This window comes from Mercenaria mercenaria, chromosome 13 (genome assembly GCF_021730395.1).
Source record: "Mercenaria mercenaria strain notata chromosome 13, MADL_Memer_1, whole genome shotgun sequence".
In the NCBI taxonomy this organism is placed as follows: domain Eukaryota; kingdom Metazoa; phylum Mollusca; class Bivalvia; order Venerida; family Veneridae; genus Mercenaria; species Mercenaria mercenaria.
In genome coordinates, this window is record NC_069373.1 from 49,709,758 (window position 1) to 49,734,292 (window position 24,535).

The 24,535-nt window shown below is 35.4% G+C and overlaps 1 protein-coding gene across 11 annotated transcripts in view; it reads left to right on the forward strand.

Moving 5' to 3' along the window:
* LOC123528812 (filamin-A-like) overlaps positions 1-24,535 on the forward strand; it is a 128,932-nt gene that overhangs the window by 40,506 nt on the left and 63,891 nt on the right. For 8 of the 11 annotated variants that reach the window (XM_053521783.1, XM_053521782.1, XM_053521789.1 and 5 more), the window contains exons 6-28: positions 176-416; positions 1,316-1,366; positions 4,807-5,148; positions 5,569-5,832; positions 6,223-6,674; positions 7,255-7,375; positions 7,923-8,147; positions 9,909-10,196; positions 10,529-10,837; positions 11,293-11,574; positions 11,895-12,182; positions 12,463-12,546; positions 12,855-13,136; positions 13,569-13,850; positions 14,143-14,421; positions 14,760-15,056; positions 15,499-15,792; positions 16,056-16,331; positions 16,567-16,851; positions 18,179-18,463; positions 18,790-19,074; positions 21,923-22,207; positions 23,111-23,395. In XM_053521783.1, coding sequence (XP_053377758.1) covers positions 176-416; positions 1,316-1,366; positions 4,807-5,148; positions 5,569-5,832; positions 6,223-6,674; positions 7,255-7,375; positions 7,923-8,147; positions 9,909-10,196; positions 10,529-10,837; positions 11,293-11,574; positions 11,895-12,182; positions 12,463-12,546; positions 12,855-13,136; positions 13,569-13,850; positions 14,143-14,421; positions 14,760-15,056; positions 15,499-15,792; positions 16,056-16,331; positions 16,567-16,851; positions 18,179-18,463; positions 18,790-19,074; positions 21,923-22,207; positions 23,111-23,395 — 6,082 coding nt within the window. The remainder of the gene's footprint in view (positions 1-175; positions 417-1,315; positions 1,367-4,806; positions 5,149-5,568; positions 5,833-6,222; positions 6,675-7,254; positions 7,376-7,922; positions 8,148-9,908; positions 10,197-10,528; positions 10,838-11,292; positions 11,575-11,894; positions 12,183-12,462; positions 12,547-12,854; positions 13,137-13,568; positions 13,851-14,142; positions 14,422-14,759; positions 15,057-15,498; positions 15,793-16,055; positions 16,332-16,566; positions 16,852-18,178; positions 18,464-18,789; positions 19,075-21,922; positions 22,208-23,110; positions 23,396-24,535) is intronic. The other 3 variants (XM_053521791.1, XM_053521787.1, XM_053521792.1) reach the window with 3 other exon arrangements.

Genomic DNA, 24,535 nt, shown 5'->3' on the forward strand with positions numbered 1-24,535 from the left:
ACAAGGGTCTTTTAAGTGGTAATCAGGCTGAATAGAACATGGGCAATACATGGCCTAGTGCTGACAGGTCTTAATGAGGCACAGCTTTCATGTCTGGTCAGTGGAATGGTCATCAGCTAGACAGTAAGAGTCTTACTAACACCTTTATTTCATATCCATATTTGTCAATTTTCAGTGCCAGAGCAATTTCAATAATGACAGAAACCAGACATACTCCTGTCAGTATGTACCAGCAATGGAAGGAGAATACCGTGTCATCATTAAATGGGCTGAGAAAGAGATTCATAAATCACCCTGGAAGGTCCTGGTAGAGGGCGCCGCTGGTGACGCCAGCAAGGTCACAGCTTCAGGTCCTGGTCTTGAAAAGTCAGGAGTTGTAGTTAGCAAGAAAACACACTTCCAAGTGTTTACGAAAGGTGAGGCATTGATGATATTGATAGTGTAACTATTATTTTCTCAGGAGCTGCCAAAAAAATAAGAAAAACAAATTAGAATTAACATAAAATGACAAAAATGAGTGGAAAAAAACGCCAACAATTTCGAGGAAATTTTCCACCTTTATAAGATTTTTTACCATGTATACCAGCTATAAAAATAACTTATTCTGTTCTGTTGTTAAGGAGACTGTTAAAGCATAATTATAGTGACTAATCCAAAGTGGAGAATCAAGTATCATAGATATAATGTGCAATCATTTCTACAGAGTTCTTCTTGTAAGTGCCTTTTATTATGCTTCCACCTTAATGAAAGAAATGGGACTCTTGTTATAGAGGGATAGGGAAATTATGATTTGACTCTCTGGATCTGACAAAAGAAAATATTGACATTTGTTGGATTAAGATATTTTTATTTAGTGAAAACAGAGTGAAAATACAGTCGCCGTCTTTAGAACGCTTTTGGTCAATGAACAAATGAAACATTTCGGAATAGGTGTCATAAATTTATACAAATAAACTGCACAGAATGATATAGACTAGTGCACAGTAATTGCTTTTATAGACTAGAACTATTTCCCATAGCCGTATGAATTTGAAAGCAATTGAATTAGATGATTAAATTAGAATGCATGCATTATATAGTTAGACAGATGATAAGTCTTGCATTCATGTGCTTAGGAAGAACTTATAACTTTACTTCATGAAATGCTTTACAGCCAAAACGTCCTTGCATTTTGCATTTTTCATTAGTCTAAAATCCTTATATTCATTGTCATTCATGATAACATACATAAAGTTTTAGAAGTTGAAATTATTAATATAAGGACATTACTAACAAATAACCTCATGATATTCATCTCTGTTGCCATGGAAACTAGGTCCACCAGTGAAAGGTCGGTTGGCAAGTGGTATAATGCCATCGCCACACGGTAAGATATTGTGTAGCTTAGCATATAAACAGTTGATCCCAGTGTTTCCTACGATGTTGTCATAAAACACTTCTTACTGGCCCAGTGCCATTTTTTAGCTCACCTGTCACAAAGTGACAAGGTGAGCTTTTGTGATCGCGCGGTGTCCGTCGTCCGTCGTCCGTCCGTGCGTCCGTCCGTGCGTGCGTCCGTAAACTTTTGCTTGTGACCACTCTAGAGGTAACATTTTTCATGGGATCTTTATGAAAGTTTGTCAGAATGTTCATCTTGATGATATCTAGGTCAAGTTCGAAACTGGGTCACGTGCCTTCAAAAACTAGGTCAGTAGGTCTAAAAATAGAAAAACCTTGTGACCTCTCTAGAGGCCATATATTTCACAAGATCTTCATGAAAATTGGTCAGAATGTTCACCTTGATGATATCTAGGTCAAGTTCGAAACTGGGTCACGTGCCATCAAAAACTAGGTCAGTAGGTCTAAAAATAGAAAAACCTTGTGACCTCTCTAGAGGCCATATATTTCACAAGATCTTCATGAAAATTGGTCAGAACGTTCATCTTGATGATATCTAGGTCAAGTTCGAAACTCGGTCACGTGCCATCAAAAACTAGGTCAGTAGGTCAAATAATAGAAAAACCTTGTGACCTCTCTAGAGGCCACATTTTTCATGGGATCTGTATGAAAGTTGGTCTGAATGTTCATCTTGATGATATCTAAACCAAGTTTGAAACTGGGTCACGTGCGGTCAAAAACTAGGTCAGTAGGTCTAAAAATAGAAAAACCTTGTGACCTCTCTAGAGGCCATATATTTCATGAGATCTTCATGAAATTGGTCAGAATGTTCACCTTGATGATATCTAGGTCAAGTTCGAAAGTGGGTCACGTGCCATCAAAAACTAGGTCAGTAGGTCAAATAATAGAAAAACCTTGTGACCTCTCTAGAGGCCATATTTTTCATGGGATCTGTATGAAAGTTGGTCTGAATGTTCATCTTGATGATAGCTAGGTCAAGTTCGAAACAGGGTCATGTGCGGTCAAAAACTAGGTCAGTAGGTCTAAAAATAGAAAAACCTTGTGACCTCTCTAGAGGCTATACTTGTGAATGGATCTCCATAAAAATTGGTCAGAATGTTCACCTTGATGATATCTAGGTCAGATTTGAAACTGGGTCACGTGCCTTAAAAAACTAGGTCAGTAGATCAAATAATAAAAAAACCTTGTGACCTCTCTAGAGGCCATACTTTTCATGGGATCTGTATGAAAATTGGTCTTAATGTTTATCTTGATGTTATCTAGGTCAAGTTCGAAACAGGGTCATGTGCGGTCAAAAACTAGGTCAGTAGGTCTAAAAATAGAAAAACCTTGTGACCTCTCTAGAGGCCATACTTGTGAATGGATCTCCATAAAAATTGGTGAGAATGTTCAACTTGATAATATCTAGGTCAAGTTTGAAACTGGGTCACGTGCCTTAAAAAACTAGGCCAGTAGGTATAAAAATAGAAAAACCTTGTGACCTCTATAGAGGCCATATTTTTCATGAGATCTTCAAGAAAATTAGTGAGAATGTTCACATTGATGATATCTAGGTAAAATTCAAAACAGGGTCACCTACCTTCGAAAACTAGGTCAATAGGTCAAATAATAGAAAAACCTTGTGACCTCTCTAGAGACCATATTTTTCAATGGATCTTCTTGAAAATTGGTCAGAATTTTTATCTTGATAATATCTAGGTCAAGTTCAAAACTGGGTCATATGAGCTCAAAAAGTAGGTCACTATGTCAAATAATAGAAAAAACGACGTCATACTCAAAACTGGGGCATGTGGGAAGAGGTGAGCGATTCAGGACCATCATGGTCCTCTTGTTTAGCTCACCTGAGCCACAAGCTCATGAGAGCTGTTACGTGATCCTTTTTGTCTGTTTGTAGTTAGTCCATCTATTTTTACCAGCAGTCTGCTATACTGCTTTTATTACAATACTTTTAAAGATTTTGAAATCTTTACATATGTAATATATGAAATCTGATATAGTTTCCTTTGCAAGAGGACAAAAAAAAATGCAAGTAATGAACACACTTTTTATAAACTAATAATAATTGCGGATATTAATGCATTTTGATAAGCCAAAATATTTTTTGAATCCTTTCTTGATTTCATTGTAGTTTAGTTAAAATTGAATCACATAGCTTTAATTTCGGTGTACATTCGATTTTTTTCTTTGAATAGTTTGTTTCTGAAGATGCTTAAATATTTTGTATGTTTCGTTTTTTTACCAAAAACTTTTTTTACGAGTCTTACAAATTAAAGAAGCACTTTGGTGAGCGTCATTGGGCTGTAATGGCCCTTACTATTATTTATCCAGAAGTCCCCTTTTTAGTTTCTGTTACCCAGGATTATTTTAGTTATTCTCCTGTATTGTTCCAGCATTGACTCAATGAGAGTCAAAGTCAGCTCTCTTCCTGTGTTTTGTATATTAGTGTTATTATTCGGCTATAAAAGATACCAAGAAAAAACAAATTTGATGTTGTGGAGTGGTAAGTGTTGTACAAAGTGAAAATGTCACTTTTTTTCTCTCTAAATTGATCGCTTAGTTCTTTATCTACACTGTATGTGTTTTACTTGTTTACACATAGTCTTCAGATCAGGGAAGAATTGTTAATTAACGCATTCAAATCATTTCATGTAACCACTAATATCATCTGTGCATCTTTATACAATATTTACTCAGAGAAAAAACATGTTTTTTTTATAGGCAACATTTCTTCCATTTTTGCTTCAAACAAATATGTATTTGACAATGTTTCCATAACAGCCAGCTAAACAAAGCAGTGAAAATTTGCCTGTGTTCATCCATGTGGCACATTCTCATATAGTTTAGAAGTGTCTTTAGTTTGCATAATTCTACAGACCTTATAAGTAAAGCAATACCATTCAAAACAGATTGAAAGACTCCTTTCTCTTCCAGGAAATTTTTGTTTTGTAAAATGCATCTAGTTGCCTGTAGCCATCTTATACATATATTTGAATGCATCCCTTTCACTTGAAAATGTGCATGACACACGTGTTTGGCCTGAAAAGACATATCCCTGGAAGTTGGTGAATCAAAGAATACAGTTTATGCAATTGTACCCTTGAAAATCTAGTTGATTGAGTAGCCTTGCAGCAGTGCTTTACATGTTGTAGAATTTATATATGTCCCAGATGTAAATATTCTTACTGCATTGCACTCGTACATTTAGAAAAATTGATTGTTAGTGCTTTTTCAAACTTTTTATAAAATCTGCATAAAGCAAGCATGCTTAGAAATATGTATAGGTAACTCTTGATTGTGAATCTTCATTAATTTATCATGTATCACATTGTAACATCATTTGCATAATACATGTATATTTAAATTTGTGCATAATTTTATGCTAATGAATAAATCTTTACCCGTTTTCAGATGCTGGTAAAGGTACTGTCGAGGTTACAATCACAGACCCACAAGGTCATCGTGATAAAGTCAAGCCCACAATTCACCCAGTGGACAAAGACGGTGTTGTTCTTGTTGAGTATACAGCAGTGGAAATGGGCCTTCACTCAGTCTCCATCACATACAGCAGCAAAGCTATCCCCAAAAGCCCATTCGGGGTCAATGTCTCATCCGCAATCAACCCAAAGGCTGTTTACGCCACTGGAAGGGGTATTCAGCCTCGTGGTGTCAGGGTTAAACAGAATGCCGAGTTCAAAGTTCATACAAAGGATGGCGGGAAGGGAGAGGTGAAAGTTCAGATCATTGGCCCAGGTAGGTCTTTGATAAATATTATATGGATACCTAAGTTATTATTACTGAACATTTAAATTGATTCTTATGGGTACGTTCAGTTGGTCTTCATATAAATCATGACACTGACGTTTTTTGTAACTGGAAAACCAAAAATAATAATTTAGCTGTTCTTATGACATTGGGGAGTACTTAATATCGCCCCCTTGGAGCAAAAAGGTACCATGACCTTTAATTATCATCACTTGGTACCTTTTTGCTCCAAGGGGGCGTTATGTTGGTGCTACGGGATGCAAGCTAAAGAAAGTTGGGTAATAAATGCCAAATGGTCTTGAATGGTGTCCAAACTGACATTATAGCAATGAGTATAACAAACCATAAATAGTTTACGTAATAAATTAAGTTTCATTTTTTGTACATGCTTGATATATTTTGTTACAGGTGGTGTTAACTTAAACTGCAAGGTGACTCCATCAAAGACAGAAGAAGGTGTCTACGAGTGCCTGTACATTCCGCCCAAAGTAGGTCAATACGTCATCAACATTACATTCGGCGGTCAGCACATCACCAAGAGTCCATTCCGTGTTGATGTTGGACCAGAAAAGTTCTCAAAAATTGTGGCATTCGGACCTGGTTTGGAAGGGGGTGTGGTTAACCAGCCGGCCTGCTTTACTGTAGAAACCAACGGAGAAGTTGGGGCACTTGGTAAGAGAAATTTGTTACTTTGGAAATTTTGCAACATACTGTTGATATCACTTGATAAAAATGGAGAACTTTGACATACCTGTACTTCCATAAAATGTTAGTCATTTTATAACAGTTTTTCCAGTCAGCGGATTAAACATTTAAATTTTTAAGTTTTTTTACCGTTTCATTTGTTATTTAAAAGTTTATTTTGCTGTTTCCTGACTGTCATTTGATCAATTTTAACTGTTTGGGAATATTTCATTGTCTTTTAAAACAGATTGCAATCTTTGGAACAAGTTAAAGAAACCAGGAGAATTTTTGAAGCCAGACAAAAGTTTGATGTTTTAAATTAACTACATGTACGTGAGTCATTACATATTGATGACATTTTATCTTGTATAACTTCAGGATTTTCTATCGAGGGACCATCACAAGCAAAGATCGACTGTAAGGATAACGGTGATGGCTCGGCTGATGTTACCTACTGGCCCACTTCACCAGGAGAGTACGCAATTCATATTATGTGTAATGATGAAGATATACCACAAGCGCCATACATGGCACAGATCCAACCCGCAACCACTGCCTTCGATGCCTCAAAAGTCATTGCTAAAGGTCCAGGTCTTGAGAAAGATGGCGTTACTGTTGGTAAACCGGCAGAATTTACAGTTGATGCAAGAAAAGCCGGAAAAGCTCCACTTCATATCACATGTATTGATGCTAACTATAAACCAGTTGAGGTCACAGTTAAAGACAACAGGGATGGCACCTTCGCGTGCAAGTACACAGCTAAATCTGCAGTACGTCATACCATCATCATCACTTGGGGAACTGTGGGTATTCCCAAGAGTCCTTTCAGGGTAAGTGGACATCAAATAGTACTAAATTTCTTTTGATTTTTTTTTTTTTCAAGATAAAAGTAGACATTCACAAAGCAAAAAAGTATGTGTTTTGCTGTTTTACAATTGTTTTGCCACTTTGTAAGCTTGCCTGTATATTTAAATTAAGTAAACAGCAGCTGCTTTTGAACAATGATTAAAATGCAATTCCATTAATATCCAAAAAATATCTTTTTTTTTTAAATTATGTAAAATTTAAATTTTTCCCAATAAGTGACTTTTTCCCTATTCAGCTGTAGTTAGTGGCATTCCCATATTGATGGAAAAAATGGTTTTTCTCACATTTGTTGGTTCAAAGTTTTTCATACTTTGTATTTCAATGTGTCTTTTTGATAGAGAGGTTTTACTGTGTCATTAGATCTGCTTATTTCCCTTGTGACCCAAAATTTGTAATACTGGGGAATACTTTATAGTGTTTCAAAAATGATTTACATGCCAGGGGAGGAAACTGCTTGTAAAATTTTGAAAAATCATTAAAGAGAAATGGATAGAAGGTACTCGGGTATTGTTGTTTATGTATGTTTTATGTTGCATTTTGTAGGTAAATGTGACAGTAGAGTGTAATCCAGGAAAGGTGAAGGTCTATGGTCCAGGTGTAGAGAAGGGAGTGAAAACATATGTGAAGACTCATTTCACAGTGGACTGCAGGGCTGCAGGACCAGGTAAACATATCATACCACCTTATCAATGAACGTATTGTGTACCAGGGGACACTTTTTTTCAGACACAACTCGTCCTGTAGTACTAGTGACAATTGTTACTTGTTCTGCAACAATGTTCACTAGTCCTGAAATTTTTGGATGTCCAATCTTTTTTTTGTAGATGACACTTTACATGTACAGTGTATCCAATACTGCAAATAAACTGCGATGAAACTGATGTGATGCACGATAATTTTAGCCAGGATGGTCGAATTAATTGGTACATTCGTTACATTACTAATTTCTACTGGAAAAAATGCACTCATCCTGCATGACCATCTAAGAGAAAATTAAACTCCTCCTTTGAACATTTCTGCATGTCAGTACGATTGGATGTGTGGATTTTTTTGTCCCCTGTACACTTTTAGCAAAATTTTAAGTCATTAAACATAATTTTTCATATCAGTTATAGAGAAGAAAGCCACCTTCACATGACTGACTGCTTAATACGGTTTGACTGTTTACTAGGATATTATTTTGATATTTATCAAAATCTTACTTTTTGTAGGAGATGTTGCTATTGCTTTGACTGACGACAAAGGCAAAGACGTACCTTGCAACACTATTGACAATAAAGATGGTACATTCACCGTTGAGTACGAGCCCAAGACTCCAGGCACATACACCGTACAGGTCTACTTTGCCACCAAGGAAGTACCACAGTCACCTATCAAGGTCAAGGTGGAATCCAGCATTGACCTCAGCAAGGTCACCGTAAAGGGACTTGAAACTCGTAAGTGGAATTATTGCTTTAGTCTAAAAGCAGAATTCTGTTTCCATAGTGACATAAAAGCCAAAGTCGTAATTAAAGGTGTTTATTGGCCATGCAACAAAAAGAGCAAAATAATTGTAAGAATAGAAACTTCGGGCTTTTACTTCAAATTATTGAAACAGAATTATGCTTGTATAAACACGTTTAAGTTGGTATAGCTATATTATTCCAATGAATTACATATCTTTGATGCTAAGAAGATGTATTTGTAGGATGACATTAATACATCAGGCGGGAATTGGCAGTTTGGAGATGAAGAAGCTTGTTTGTATGATCTCACTTCAACATTGATGAATAACTTAATGAATTTGTTCATATTTCAGGGTTGATATCGACAGCTACAGTTTTACATTCTGCTATAAAATACATGTAATTTACATAAATGTTTGTGTAATTTGATATGATTGTGTTGTACATGTATGAAAATATTTTATTATGCAAACAGCAGGATTTTATGTCGACTAGAATGATTTGGTGTACCTTTTTAATTTTAGTCAGTTATTCGATATGTCCACACCTTTGTAATAATTATATAAATAAACTTGTATCTCCTTGGATAATTACATAGTTTTTAGAACTCTTAGCTTTATTAAATGAGATATTTTTGTCCATGGCAGCAAAGAATTTAAAACACTCAGATGCTGTATTAATTGAAAATGTAATATTAAATATTCCGCAGCTGGGTGATAATTAAATTTGTACATAGGCTGTGTGAATAATTTTTAAATGGCGACTTCTTAGATTGTAGATATATTTTGTAATCAGTTAGAAAGTATTACATTTAGTCTTGGATGATAAGATATTGGAATAGGAAAAAGACATTTAGAAACCATTTTGGACATAGTAGTTAAATTGTGATTTTGGTTCTTTGTACACAGTTCCGTGTTGTATTTTGTGATTTGTTTATGTTTTTCTCCACTTTCATAACAGCAATTAAGCTGACAGAGAATCGTACGATTGTGGTCGATACCAGTAAAGCTTTAAAGAGAGATGCCCCCTGTACCATAATAATAACAATGCCGTCGGGAAAGACCTTAGAAATGACCCTTATAATTGTCAAGGAAGGTTATTCAGCAATGTTCACGCCCACTGAAGAGGGTGAACACAAGGTCACTGTGACCTATGGTGATATGCCCTTGCCGAAATCACCATATACTGTCATGGTTGAGATTGCAATTGACGTCACAAGGGTCCGCGTGAGAGGACTTGAGACTCGTAAGTCAAAACCCAGACTCCCTGGCTGAATCACATGCCTGCAATGAACATTTCCTAAATTGCTGCCATTTTGCCTGGGGCCTTTCCAGTGAAAGCTGTCGACATGAAGCTTTATTCATCTAACAATATTTTGCCATTCTGTTAACAACTCCAGTCCTGCAGCCGTTACCTCTAATATTTCATTTCATGTATTTGTTTTCAGCAAACAGAAAAAAAAGTTAGTTTTAATTTATATACTATTAATCTGTAATATCTCTTCTCTTTGGCACATCATGATGGGGAAGTGTTTGTGTTTTTTGTGTTATTGTGTTGAGGATATGTGTATGTTTATGTTTGTAGACATATTGAGTGTATACATGTTAATATGCAAGTTACATGTGTTATGCCAGTATGGCAACAACGCATATGGATGCGTGTATTTATATGCATTACATTTGCAACTGCATAGTATTGGTCAGTATATATGCATTGTGGTTTATTGTTTTGCTAATGAAATTCGTTCTATAGCAATACCATTGGGCGAAACGCGCAAAATAACCATAATAACTACATCGGAAAAGAAGAAAGACCTTCCTTGCAAGGTCACTGTTATGACACCGAAGAATAAAACCGTTGAATTGACGACGAAGAAATCTCCTGACGGATACACATGCGACTTCAAACCTCTCGAGTCAGGGCCTCATAAAGTTACCATAACATATAATAATAAACCTGTGCCGGACTCGCCATTTAGTGTGGAAGTAACTGCGGCTGGAAAGAAAATCCCGCAAGTTGAAGTTAAAGGTCTTGAAACACGTAAGTTATGTGTGATACAATGTGACCTTGGTATTGTAATGATGCTAGAAGTAGAATAGAACATTTGTCTCCCCCAAAAATATTTGTATACCAAATGCTGAAAGGTTAAAAAATAACATTACTTGTTATATTTCAAACACTTTCTTCTATCTTTTTGTTTGTTTATAATATCTAGGTCTCTTTTCAGTATATTTTCTGAAAAAAAAAATGTAATATTTTAGACAAAATAAGGCTTAAATAAACCAAAATCACAAATCATGAAATTTCATGTATAAATTACATAAACTAACAAAATAAATTCAAAACGTAATAAGGTTTAAAATATTTCACAGCGGTTGAGGTAGGGGAAGCTAGACCTATCAGTATAATCACCACCTCCATGCCAAAGAAAGATGCCCCATGCAAAGTTACCTGCACAAACCCTAGAGGAAAAACTGTAGAATTACCTGTAAAGAAAAGTCCCGAGGGTTACACCACCACATGGACACCTACTGACCAGGGTCCTCACAAAGTCGCTGTTGATTTCGATAAGAAACCTGTTCCAAATTCCCCGTTCCCCGTAGAAGTCGTACCTAAGGGATCTAAAGCTCCCGGCAAAGAAAAACCAAAAGGAGAAATAACTGTAAAAGGACTTGATACACGTAAGATCATTAAGAAAGGATAGAGTATCATGAATTTTCACATACTAAATCAACATAGTAGATGTTAAGTAACATTTTTCAAAATATCTAAATCTTAAGTAAGGTAGACCGTCACATCAATCAGATCAGTATAACTAAATAGGGTGAATGTAAGCGTAACTTACTGCATTTACTCATCTATAAGACAATTCGTCTATTATACAGGTTCCCTTAATTACTTTAAAATTGGCAGTATTTTATAGACACATTTATAAATACTTTAGGTTAGTGATATTGACACACATAATTAGATGAGACAACACATTAGGCCTGATTTTAAATGAGAAAAACCTTGTCTAATAGGAATAATAATCATTTACTTTCTAGTCCAGCAATATCTTTGCACCTGAAATTGAAAATAATATAAAAAACTTTAAAAGGAAAAAGAAAGTTCAGGCTATAGTGTATGTTTACAGCTATTCAGACCGGTGAAAAGAGAGTTGTTACCGTAGTAACAACCAATGCACCGAAGAAAGATGCCCCGTGCACCATTAGTACAATCAATCCCAAGGGCCGCAGTTCCAACTTGAAAACAAAGCCCGTTGCTGAAGGTTACGAGGCAGTGTTTTCACCATGGGATACAGGAATACATAAGGTTAAAGTCGAATATGACGGCAAAGAAGTCCCTGATTCACCATTTGATGTTGAAGTTTTCAAGATAAATGTATCAGCCGTTGTCGTAAAAGGACTTGACAAACGTGAGGCTTTAAAAATTGTAGTTAGATTGAATACAAAATCCTAATAGTACTTTTTAAGGGATTAAAAGGTTAATTGATCAGCTTAAAATAGCCTGATAATGTAAAATGGACTTTAATTTCAAAGACATGTAAAATTAATGCAAAAAATATACTAACCTTTGTTTACGATATATAGAAGTAATACTTTCAGGAATAGAAAACAACAAAAACACATGTTACATATTTTCATAGTTAAATGTTTATTAAAGAAGCCGTGTATTCAAGTTTGCAAACCAGAAGTATAGAATATTGGGTAAAACTTTTTTTCATGTCTCATACAGCAATTCCTCTTGGAGAAACACGTCAGATCAGTATTATTACAAAAGATGCTGGTAAATCTGACCTCCCATGCAAGGTCATTGTCACCACGCCCAAAGGTCAAACTGAAGAAATCCCTACGGAGAAGTCCCCAGAGGGATATATAAGCAATTTCACACCCAAAGAACCAGGGGAGCACAAAGTGAAAGTAGAATATGCAACGAAGGAAGTGCCAAAGTCGCCATTTACTGTACATGTTGAGGTTTCCGATATTACGCCCAAAAAAGTTGGAAAACCAACTGAAGCTGCTCGTAAGTGGTTTCAGCATGTCATGGTTATTTCTTAAGCACAAGAGAGAATAACATTATAAATCAGTATATAATGCACAGTTTTAAATCACAAGACATTGATCTTTATGTAAATACAGTACAGTCGTATAACACAATAAGCACATAATGTATTAAAAACCAAAAACTTTACATCATGTCTTAAACATGAACTAAGAGCATTGTTTTTAGAAATGAAGTAAATACATTAATTGATATTTTTTTAAAATAGGATTATATTTGAATTTTTGCTGTTTTTATACAGCTGAGAAAATTGAACCCAAGAAAGCTGCGCCCACAAAAGCGGCACCAGGTGAAGGTGGAGTCACTGTTAAAGGCCTTGATACCCGTAAGCAAATTGTTTAGTTCTATTTTGCAAGCAATCGGGACAAAGTAAATTACATAAAAGTGTTGAAAATATAATGCTAATATAGTGTAAGTTTTTTACATTTTTAATTTAAAAAAGACAACATTATAATGAAAAAGATAGAAAAAGATGCATATGTTTATTAAGCTATAGAATGAACTAGTGTTTATAAAGTCCATTTACATATTAAAACGATATTGAGTAAAATCTTAGGATGTTTGAGGTTTTTCATAAATACAAGAACACGGAACAATAATGAAAAAAGCACATAAAAATTTTACGCATTGCAGCTGTTTCACCCGGTGAAAAACGACCAGTCCTTGTTGATACCACTAAAGCACCAAAGAAAGATGCTCCTTGCAAACTCTCTATGACCAACCCCAAAGGCCGCACTGTAGAACTGAAAACGAAACAAGTTCCAGATGGTTATGAAACCACCTTTTCATCTTGGGACAAAGGCACACATGTCATCAAAGTTGAATATGATGGCAAAGAGATTCCTGAATCACCATTTAACGTTGAAGTTGAAAAAATAGATATATCTAAAGTCACTGTCAAAGGCCTTGATACTCGTAAGTGTGGTTTCGCTGACATAACGTATTTACTAAGTAAATTGATTGAATATGTACTTTTACATCAGGATATTTCATGTTCGTAAATGCTTCAGTTTTGATGCCTTGTCACATCTGAATGCTAGATACTGGTCATGCTGAGAGAGATGAAACCAAATAAAACAATTTTGTTGAATTAAACCAAGTTTTAGAGAATTTATCAGAAGAGATTCTATTATCAAAGATGTTTAGAGATATAAATAGTTTTTTGATATTATTGATGCATATTGCATATATCTGCATTTACAACATTGATTTAAAAACAGAACAGCATTTTCAAAAACATGTAACAGAAGCCAGTGTTCTCTGACAATCTCGCTACATTGCATTGATAAAAGTACGTACACAAGTAAATTCTAAGGCCTTAAAGTGTTTTTTTTCTCCACTTGTTAGCCATACCTCTTGGGGAAACGAGGAAGGTCACTATACTGACACACGAAACTGGTAGAGCTGACGCACCTTGCGCTGTCATTTCTACATCCCCTAAAGGAAAAACTGAAGATGTACCAACTGAGAAAATTCCTGAGGGATATATCTGTAATTTCACCCCTAAGGAGAAAGGTGACCACAAGGTCAAGGTCACATATGCAGGAAAAGAAGTTCCAAACTCTCCATTCAGTGTAAACGTTGAGGCAATAGATATATCTGGTGTCAAAGTTAAGGGCCTTGAAAAACGTAAGTTTAGGTTTTTGAAATATGAGCGAAAAAAGTTTTATACCATTTTATGCAAGAATTTTGAAATTTGAACGAAGTGTATGACTGCTTCTTTAATCATGAATATGGTAAAGATCTAAACATAATCAAATAGACCCATTAACGAAGAAGATAGAAGAGTTTTTTCTATCATTTAATTTTGAATTTAGCATAGATGTACATATTTCCAAAATTTTATGGTTTAAATGAGAAAATGAATTGCAATTTAAACCAATGAGAAAAATACTGAAGTGGTGTACACTGTATTTCACAGCAATCATGGTTGGGGAGAAACGCACTATTTCAATAATTACTACATCCACTGGAAAGAAGGACCTTCCGTGTAGAGTTCATGTTACCAATCCTAAAGGGGTTACCACTGAATTGTTCACTAGTACAACCCCTGATGGCCATGAAACATTTTTCACGCCCACTGACCTTGGGAAACACACTGTTAAAGTTGAGGTAGCTGGACAGGAAGTGCCTGGATCACCTTTCCCGGTGACCGTAACCAAGTTTGAACAGAGAATTGATGTTGAAGGACTTGATACTCGTATGTTTGAAATTCTTCTGTTTTACAAATTAAATTTAAATTTAAGCATTTTCATTTTAGAGTTTGAGCAATTTTCTGAAGGCATAGACAAAGAATTAAATCTAAATAATGACAAAATATACCTGTTGAATTACATAGCTTGGTCAGTTAGATTTAGTAAAAAAAAAAACAGATTTCGAAATTAATGTTAAAAAAAAAATATTTGTTGAATTAAGGGTGTAATTTTTTTTTTACATTTTAGACATGCCATAAATAAAAAAAAAAAAATTTGTAAAATTTCAAATGTATAAATATCTTGTTTGCTGAAACTAGAACTTTTGGATCAAATTTTCATGCAGCAATGACAATGGGTGAGAAACGAGATATCAAAGTTCTGGTCACAGCACCTGCAAAACCCAACAGATTTGCGCCCGAACCTACCTGCAAAATTACCGTGCAAAACCCTAAGGGAAGAAACTTTGAGCCCAAAATGGATAAAACTTCAAAAGGATTTGAGACCTTCTACCAGTCCAATGAGCCTGGTCCACACATTTTTAAAGTTGAATACAACGGAAAAGAAATCCCCGATTCTCCGATAACTTGCGAGGTTGAAAAACTAGAAATCAGGAAGATTGATGTGAAAGGCCTTGAAACACGTGAGTTTGATTAATCAGACATTCACAGGCAAATGTTTCTTTTTTTAGTCCTAAGAAAGTATATTTTGACATAGAAATCGACAACTCAGAGCTACATTAAAGACATTTTGTTTTAAATTTTCCGATATATAAAGTAAGCATTTTTATATAGAAAAAATTGACAAAATTGTGTTTGTCCAGTCATATTAAGTTTGCAGTTTCTTATCTGTGTCAGCTTGTATAAAGGAAAAGTGTCTAGAAGTCAGATATCCACATTAGAGCATAAAAACCCTTACCGTTAACTTATGTTTAGTGATAAATATTGGAAAATAATGTTTCACTTGGTGAATTTATACATAGAGTATAAAAAAATATCTTCCATTCAGTTCTTTAGAAAGGAAATAATGTTTAAAATGCTGAAACTTTTCTTAAAGTATAAGCAAAAAATACAACTGAATTACAGCAATTGAAGTAGGAGAAAAGAGGCCAATACAGGTGATCACTAAAGACACTGGAAAACCTGATGCTCCATGCAAGGTCACTGCCATAGCTCCTAAAGGCGACACTAAAGACCTTCCAACTAAGAAAATTCCGGAAGGTTTTGAGACGCTTTATGCCCCACTGGAGGTCGGTCCACACAAGATCAAAGTAGAATATGCAAATCGTGAAGTTCCCAAGTCTCCCTACCCTGTTGAAGTTCAGCCAAAGTCGGGTAAACCAAAAGAAACGCCTGTCACAGTAAAGGGCTTAGAAACTCGTAAGCAATAATTTCAAACTTATTGATGTATGATTAAAAGAGTTACTTGTATTATGGTTCATATTTTTAAGCATCGGACTAGTTAGCGCAAGAAACTGCGAAGATTATGTTACAGTAGGCCTACAATAATTGCATTATAAATAATTATGAAGATTTGAAAAAGAAACATAACAAAAGTTGATTTCAGAAATATATAAATGTAAATATAAGATATGAGAAAGTCATAGTATTAACTAGGTTGTGTTTGATTCTATAAATATTAGCTGTAACTGTCGGAGAAAAGAGACCAATTACCGTAACAACTGGAAAACCAGATGCTCCTTGTAAAGTTACCGCAACCAATCCCAAAGGCAAGCCTTCTGATGTCCCCACAAAGAAAATCAAAGACGGTTATGAAGCAACTTTCGCTCCTTTGGAGGAAGGTCCTTACAAAGTCAAGGTCGAATATGCTGGAAAGGAAGCCCCTGGTTCTCCTTTCGCTGTTGAGGTTAAACCTAAGACAGACGTTTCGAGTGTTGAAGTTAAAGGACTAGAGACTCGTAAGTTTCTGAAAGGCAATAAGAATGTTTCAAGAATGCAAATGATTTAGAAATAGATAATGAAAACATTGAATGAAACCTCACTTAAGGAGAAAGAAGATAAAACATTACATGTATTGATATCTAAATAACCTTAAGATAAAATAATTGAATAATTATGTATTCTTCTTACTATTGGAAATCCTCAATACTTTTAAAATATTTATCCTTTATAAATTCTCCAACTTGTTTTCAGCTGTTCAACCAAATGAAAAAAGAAAGATCTCAATTATCACTAAAGCAACAAAAACACCGAATGCACCTTGTAAAGTTATTGCCACAAACCCCGTGGGAAAACCAACCACCTTACCCACACAGAAAACCAAAGATGGGTATGAGGCAACTTTTGCGCCTTTGGAAACTGGGCCTCATACCATCAGGGTTGACTTTGACAATAAGGAACTTCCAAAATCACCTTTCGCTGTTAATGTTGAGCAGGCATGTGATCTTTCAAAGGTGGAAATCAAGGGGCTAGAGAAACGTGAGTTAACGCACCACTTTGCTGTTTTGGGTGTATTTTTTTTTTCTGTCTCACCTTATTTTTGAATAAAAACGTAATGATTTGTGTGAAATAAAGCCCCCTTGATGAATCTCATTTCTAAGTATGCTTAAAAACTTTGGTTTGAATTTTATTTCGCAACATTTTTTCTTCAAATTACGGCTTTAAACTTATTTAAGTTTTAGGTTAATGGCTGAATTCTATCTACAGATTTTGCCACCCAAAAACCAAGTAACACCTTAATTAAATCATTTGACTGGTGTTGATATCCCCTTCATTGATTGTGAACGTGAAATTATATTCTCCTTTGAAATTTACTACAGTCGAACTTCGATGGCTCGAACTCGAGGGTCCAGTGGAAGTTAGTTCGAGTTTTCCGTTGTTCGAGCCATCCAAATGGCGGCCATTTTGAATTCGGGAATTCGAGGGTATGATGTGTTACAAACCTTCCATCGTAATATATTGTCATACTGTACCTAAATGTGTGTATTATATGATGATGAATAAAAAACGAACGCTGCAATATGCTTTATTATTTGTTTTCAAACATGACATAGATACGAAAATAAAACACAGATAAAACACTAATATAATTATAAGAATTTTGGTGAAGACAGCATCAAATAGAAAGACATGAATAGCAAACATTTATGAATCATAGTTCAGTACAAGTATTATCAAATATATTGCTTTCCAGTAGCCGACTTAGCTATCCACCCGTTTCCGGGTCCTTTACTAAGTTGTTCAGCCATGCTAAAGCAGTATGAAAGTTGACATCAGATCTCCAGATTTTATGCAAAAAAAAAGTAAAGACAGACATTGCTCAATTATTTTAGATAATTTTATTCGTATAAATCAAAGCCCATTAAAGCATTGCAATGAACGAAAGTCACTTTGTTTAATTTGTTTGTCGTATACCGACGCTAATTACATAAGCGTGTGAAAATTACGCACGCGCCGGTTAAAGGGGAAGCTTGGCGAATGTCAGGCAGAGGTGTGAAAAACTTTGTAAACACAAGCCATTCCGGCGACAAATTGTCTGTTCGACAGAATAGGTGTAATTATCACTGTAATTAAGCCAAAGGGACCACCAAATGTGTTCGAGAGTTCGAATTTTCGAAGTTCGAGCGATCCGAGGTAGAACTATATAGAATAAAGAAGGAATAAATTCGGGACCGGGCGAAGAGTTCGAGCGATCCCGGGTGTTCGAAAGATCCGAGTTCGAGCCATCGAAGTTTAACTGTAATTTCTCATGGAGTCATTATCTCCCTTACTTAACAATTAACTCCCCTTATTAATTTTATTGCAGCTGTGGAGGTTGATGAATTCAGACCCATCATGATCTTAACCAAAGCTACCGGCAACGAGGATGCCCCTTGCAAAGTTACGGGTACAACCCCCACTGGTCGCACTATGTTCTTACCCACAAAGAAAGTGCCCGGAGGTTACGAGAGCACATTTAATCCCACACAGATGGGTCCTCATAAAATAAAAGTAGAAGTAGCAGAAAAAGAAGTTCCAAAATCACCTATTACAACAAATGTTGAAGCTAAATTAGATATCAAAAAGTTACAAGTTAAGGGGCTTGAAAACCGTAAGTTTTATGCTATTCATTCTGGCTGTTCAGTTAATTTTTTTATTCTCAGTAAATCCAACAAAGTTAGAAAATTGCTAGAAACATTGCAGAAAAAAAGAATAATTCATAGGAAAAGTTTGTTTTTTAGTAAACCATTTTATCAGAAGGTCGTAGATAAGTTCAACATTTGAGTTTGAATACTGAAATTAATATGCGCAAAAATTTCTCCCCATTTTCACAATTTTATCATTTAATACTTTATGATTGGAATGAAATTTTTAGAAGTATGGTCACATATTTTTTTTTATTTGGCTATATTGAGACTTTTTTACAATTTAACACAGCCATTATGATGGGAGAAACCAGACCTATTTCGATCATAACGGCTCCAACCGGAAAACCGGATCTCCCATGTAAAGTCTTAGCCAAAGGTCCAAGAACACCTTACAAAGAACTCCCAACTAAAAAAACTAAAGACGGCTATGAATGTGCTTATACACCGACTGAAAGTGGAAACAACAGTGTAAAAGTTATATATGCTGATAAGGAGGTGCCAAAATCTCCTTACCATGTCGACGTTCAGTCACCTGTCGATATTACTAAAGTGCAAATAAAGGGGCTTGAAAAGCGTAAGTTAGTTGTGGTGGGTGAGGGTCGCACGGAGTGGTTAGTTCTTGTTGCTGCTGGGCTGAAAATTTGTTGACTTGCCGCTAATATAAAATAACTTTTTCAGTAAATTTTTTTTTGTAGGTAAAAGCATGAATGGCTATATATGCGAATTAGATGCTGCAAAAATTGACATACTAATTGAATTAAAAAATGGCCCATGATTGAAAAGAATTAGAATTGCACCAGTTTTTCTATGTACTCACTGTTGACATTTTGAATGAACTTTCTTTATGTTCACTCAAAAATTAACTTGGATCTTTGGCAAGACAGATGGGGCACAGGCACAGAGGTTACCATGGGAATATTGAAACAAAATCAGGGGAGGTAACTTTTTGATATTCTGTACTTTGTAAAACTTTAAAATAGATAAATAAAAGCAATTTATCAGTGTAATGCCTTCTGTCTTTCTTTACAGAACTATGGCGAGAAAGGCCAAAAGGTCACTTACTTGTGTATAATCTCCATCAAAATGTGCCAAAGATTTTAGAAATTACTCACAAAATGTGCTTTGGGTGTGTGTTCAGGTATATTTTGAGGTCAAGCACTATCATTTTGCTCATTGTTGTAGAATATAGTGTGAGTTTTTAAAAAGATCATCTCTTTTCATGTCTGTTTGCTGAACTCATATACGTGTGCTTCCTACTTCTTTTATATTTGTGTTGTATTTTAGTTTAGACTAATCATTCCTTTTTCAGAGTTCCATACTTAACAGGTCAGACAGAGGCAGTCTTTAGTAGATATTTGAAAATGTTTTAGCAGTTTTTTAGGCTATATAGTTATAAATAAGGTTCAAAATGTGAATGTTAGAAAGATGTTGAAATTTGATTTTACCAGCAATCGAAGTTGGCGAGCCTCGTCCTATCACCATCAACACTTTGTCGACAGCCAAACCCGACGCTCCTTGCTTTGTGTCCGTCACAACTCCTAGGGGACAAACTGCTGAGCTTCCTACAAAGCCGGGTCCCGAAGGTTACACCACTACATTTGCTCCTGTAGAACCTGGGCCGCACAAGGTCAATGTGAGCTTTGCCGGTCAGGAAATACCTAAATCACCATTCCCTGTGAAGGTTGAACCAAGAGCAAATGTAGGGGCAGTAACTGTTAAAGGATTAGAAAAGCGTAAGTTACAGCATGGCTGATATACATGTTGAATGTTCATGTTGTAATGATAAGTAACATAAGACTTAGTAAAACACCTTTTATAAATAAGAAAGTACAAATTTCTCAATTCTAATGTCCTTGTTCTGAGTGAGAAAAATAAAGCAAAGAAGAAAAATATTGCAAGTCAGACAAGAATCATACAATACAAGAAGGTTGAAGAGAGACAAAAATCATACAAAAGAGAATTTGAAGAGAGACATGAATCGTACAAAAAAGAGTTTGAAGAGAACCAGAATCGTACAAAAAAGAGTTTGAAGAGGGACAAGAATCATACAATGCAGGAAGCTTTGCAGGGAGACAACTATTGTACAATACAAGAAGCTTGAAGAGGGGCAAGAATCATACAAAAGGAAGTTGGAACAGGGACAAGAATCATACATTACAAGAAGCTTTGAAGACCAAGAATCATACATTGGAGGGACAAGACTCCACAATTACAAGAACAAGACTTGTATGTTGAAAGAAGCTTTGAAGAGGGATATAGACCATACAGTACAAAAAGCTTTGAAGAGGGAAAAACCAGGAGAAGAAGCTTTGAATAGAGACAAGAATCTCGAGGAACTTGAGACTTTCTAAACTTCCCGCATCATCTTTTAGATTTTGGCTGGTACTTGGTGCTTGTCTTGGTCAAATTTGCGTGATCTTTACTATAAACTAAAATCATGCATGTCTCCGTTTTCAAGGTCATTTAATGCTTCCAAAGTAAGAGTAGAAAAGATTCAGACTTTTGGCACTGCCCCCAGTAAGGGCTGAATGTAAATCACCATTGGTTCAACCTTGGATGACTGATCTTATGTCGTGTAGATAAGATTTGTAAGCAGAAGACAGAAGAAGCAAATTAACTTTTCCCTTCAGATAATTTGATTTTGTTAACAGCGATAGTAAGGAACATTTTATGACAAAGCCTGTACCGTCTGATCTAAGTACTAACACTGGTTACCGGCTTTTGTCATTAAATTGGCAAGCTCTTGTACCACTCCTGAAGTATTGAAACCGTAGCATAGAAGTGAACTTGGTCGTGACACCTAGTCTAGGAATGACAGCTGAAAGCCGGTACCTTATCAGTGGATACTAAAACAATGGAATTGTTAGAAATTAGTGAGCAAAAAAAGTAACTGCATGAACCAATTGTTTCAAATTTGTAGCAAAAATTAGATAATTTGCATAATACCAGAATCAAAATTTAATATAATGATTATTTATTATATGCATGAGTCATTGAGTGATTTTCACAGTAGATTTTACATGATTTTTCAGAAGTTTTAGTTCATTAATTTCAGATGGGTGGTCTATGATTTATATATTAACATGATTTAACATACTTGACAATGACAGTGTTCAATGAAATAGAATTAATATTTTAAAGTAATCAGGATTATCATTAAATGATATTTTATAAAAAGTGTCAACTGATTTAGATTGGCGTTCTATTTATAAATGTATATAACAGCATTATTGTTAAATGTAATTTTGCAGTGTTATACATGTTGTCTTAACTTTATATGTTGCGTGCCTTGTAATTGTAAATCCTTGAATTGGCTTAAGCCAGTCATTTTGAGCACAAGTTCTATCGAGAAGGGCACTAGTTTTTTTAACGTCATGATAAGGTTTTTGGATGTTCATTGTGTGTAATGTTTTATTCATCAGCTGTTGATGTCGGAGAGACAAGACCTATCACTATCGATACTTCATCAACCGGAAAACCAGATGCTCCTTGCAGGGTTTCGGTTACAAACCCGAAGGGCAAAACGGCTGAATTACCAGCTGAAACAGCTCCTGAGGGATATAAGACACTCTTTGCTCCTTTGGAACCAGGTCCACATAAAGTTAATGTAGAGTTTGCTGGCCAGCCTGTGCCAGACTCGCCTTTCTCCGTTGATGTTATGCCAGCTGCTGAAGTTGGTGCTGTACAGGTTAAAGGACTCGAGACTCGTAAGTTCGTGCATCATGGAACCAATATATAGCTGCTGCATTAATTACAAGCAAAAAAAAATCAAAAAATCATGTCTTGGCTTCCCTTTGATTTTGTAGATTAGATTTGGAATGCTTTAAAGGAAGAAAGCCGTTTTTTTATATATATTTTTTTAAGGACAGGTTTTCTTTATGGTTTTGATTTATTTTTCTGATATTTAATTTTTTCGCAACAAAAATATACTGAAAGGTCAGTATATGCTTTACACTTGGCTTTCAGGAGATAAGGAAAAGACTGAGGAGAAATGAAGAAATTGTTATTGTTGTTGTTGTTGTTGATTTGTTTTGGAAATCGTTAATCCATGCTAGTTAGTCAATGCCTTAACCATTCCTGTGTTTGCTTTGTACAGTAGAGGTAGTTTAATTGACTGAACTTGAATAAATATTTATTATTACTTACCTTAGAGGTATAGTTCTGAAGTGTTTATTTGAAATTTAATCAGTTAAAAGTCTAGTTTTGTTTCAGATAGATTTATTGATTACTTCTTATTTGAATTTATTAATTACTCATTTAATTCCCCATGACCTAGACATACTGAGTGTCTATAGAAAGCATTAATAGTTTATGACTATTATTTACTTCCCCATGATCTAGATATACCGAGTGTCTATAGAAAGCATTAATAGTTTATGACTATTATTTACTTCCCCATGATCTAGATATACCGAGTGTCTATAGAAAGCATTAATAGTTTATGATTATTATTTACTTCCCCCTGACCTAGGCATACTGAATGATTTTATACCAAATTAAAATTAGTTTGTCTTTCAACTTAATGAACTTTTATTACAAATTACAAAATGTTTGTGCTCTGTGTTAAATAAAAGGCGAGGTTTGCTTTAGCCATAACAATCTGCTTATAGCTATTGAAGTCGGTGAAGCTAGACCAGTCCAGATCAATACAGCAAAAACCGGAAAACCAGACGCACCATGCCGGGTCACAGCCACCAATCCCAAAGGGCAAACTGCAGAACTGCCCACACAAAAAACACCAGAAGGCTACCAGACTGTTTTTGCTCCATTGGAAGAGGGGCCACACAAGGTCAATGTAAACTTTGCTGAAAAAGAGGTTCCAAAATCACCATTTACGGTTCAAGTTGAACCAGCTTGCGATGTTGGCAAAGTTGAAGTTATGGGATTGGAGACTCGTAAGTAAATGGAATCGTCCAATCAGAAATGCACAGAATGATATACGGATGACATCATTGGCTGACGTGTAACCACTGCACTGCTGTTGCTTGAACCAACTTGCCATCTTTCATCCTAGTAGTGTAGAAAATATGAATTCATCCATGCATGAAATGTTTCTGTTCTGCTGCTTTTCACGTGACTTGTTTTGCTGTCAAAGGCTACTCGCTTACTTGAATCTGCCATCTTATTATTATGGCTTTTTCTTCAGGATTTTCATCAGCTCTACATCTTTTATATTCTGTGGTCTCTTTTGTTCCAACGTTTTTCTTTTTCTCATTTTCAACTTCATTTTCAACTTGCTTGTCAATGGCTAGACTATTACTGTCTGCCAAATATTATGATGACTTTATCTGCATGGAACAATTGTGTGAGCTGTGAGCAGTGTGTACAGAAATTAGAAAAGCAGTCTTCTAATTACGATAAGTCTGCCTGATACTGAGCCAGGTTGTCATGGCTGCAGCTAAAGTCTGCATGATGTGACTGAGCTGCAAATTAAGTCTGTCTGCATGATACTGTGCCACGTTGTCAAGACTGCAGCTAAAGTCTGCATGATGTGACTGAGCCACGTTGTCAAGTCTGCAAGTAAAGTCTGCATGATGGGAGATGGTAAAGCGGCTGCATGGAAAGCATACTGCTCAAGCTTTTTCTGAAAAACTTTTCATCATGTTCTGACATTACTACATAGTCGGCATACACATCCATATGTCTTTTATTATAGAGATACATTACAACATACTGCTACTGCATGAAATAAGAAATTTTTCTCTTGTTTTTATTTTTTTGTGCAGTATTATATTGTTCCAGTTTCTTGATGCTTTTTATGCTTTAAGAACATGAATTTCAGGATTGACTTGTTATCAAAACTGTTTAAACTTACACTTAAACTTGTTCAATCATAGCTTTAAATGAAATATGTTTTAACTTTTCAATGTATGATCTTCTTCAGTTGGGACATTGCTAGACTAAGTTTTTGCTCAGTGTTTGACCATTTATGGTAAAAAAAGCTTCATTGTGTGTCAAAGGCTTTTTTTACCTGTCTTGTCTGTTTCTGCATGAGAAATCATGTTAAATTGATAAGAACTGAATGTCCCTCACCT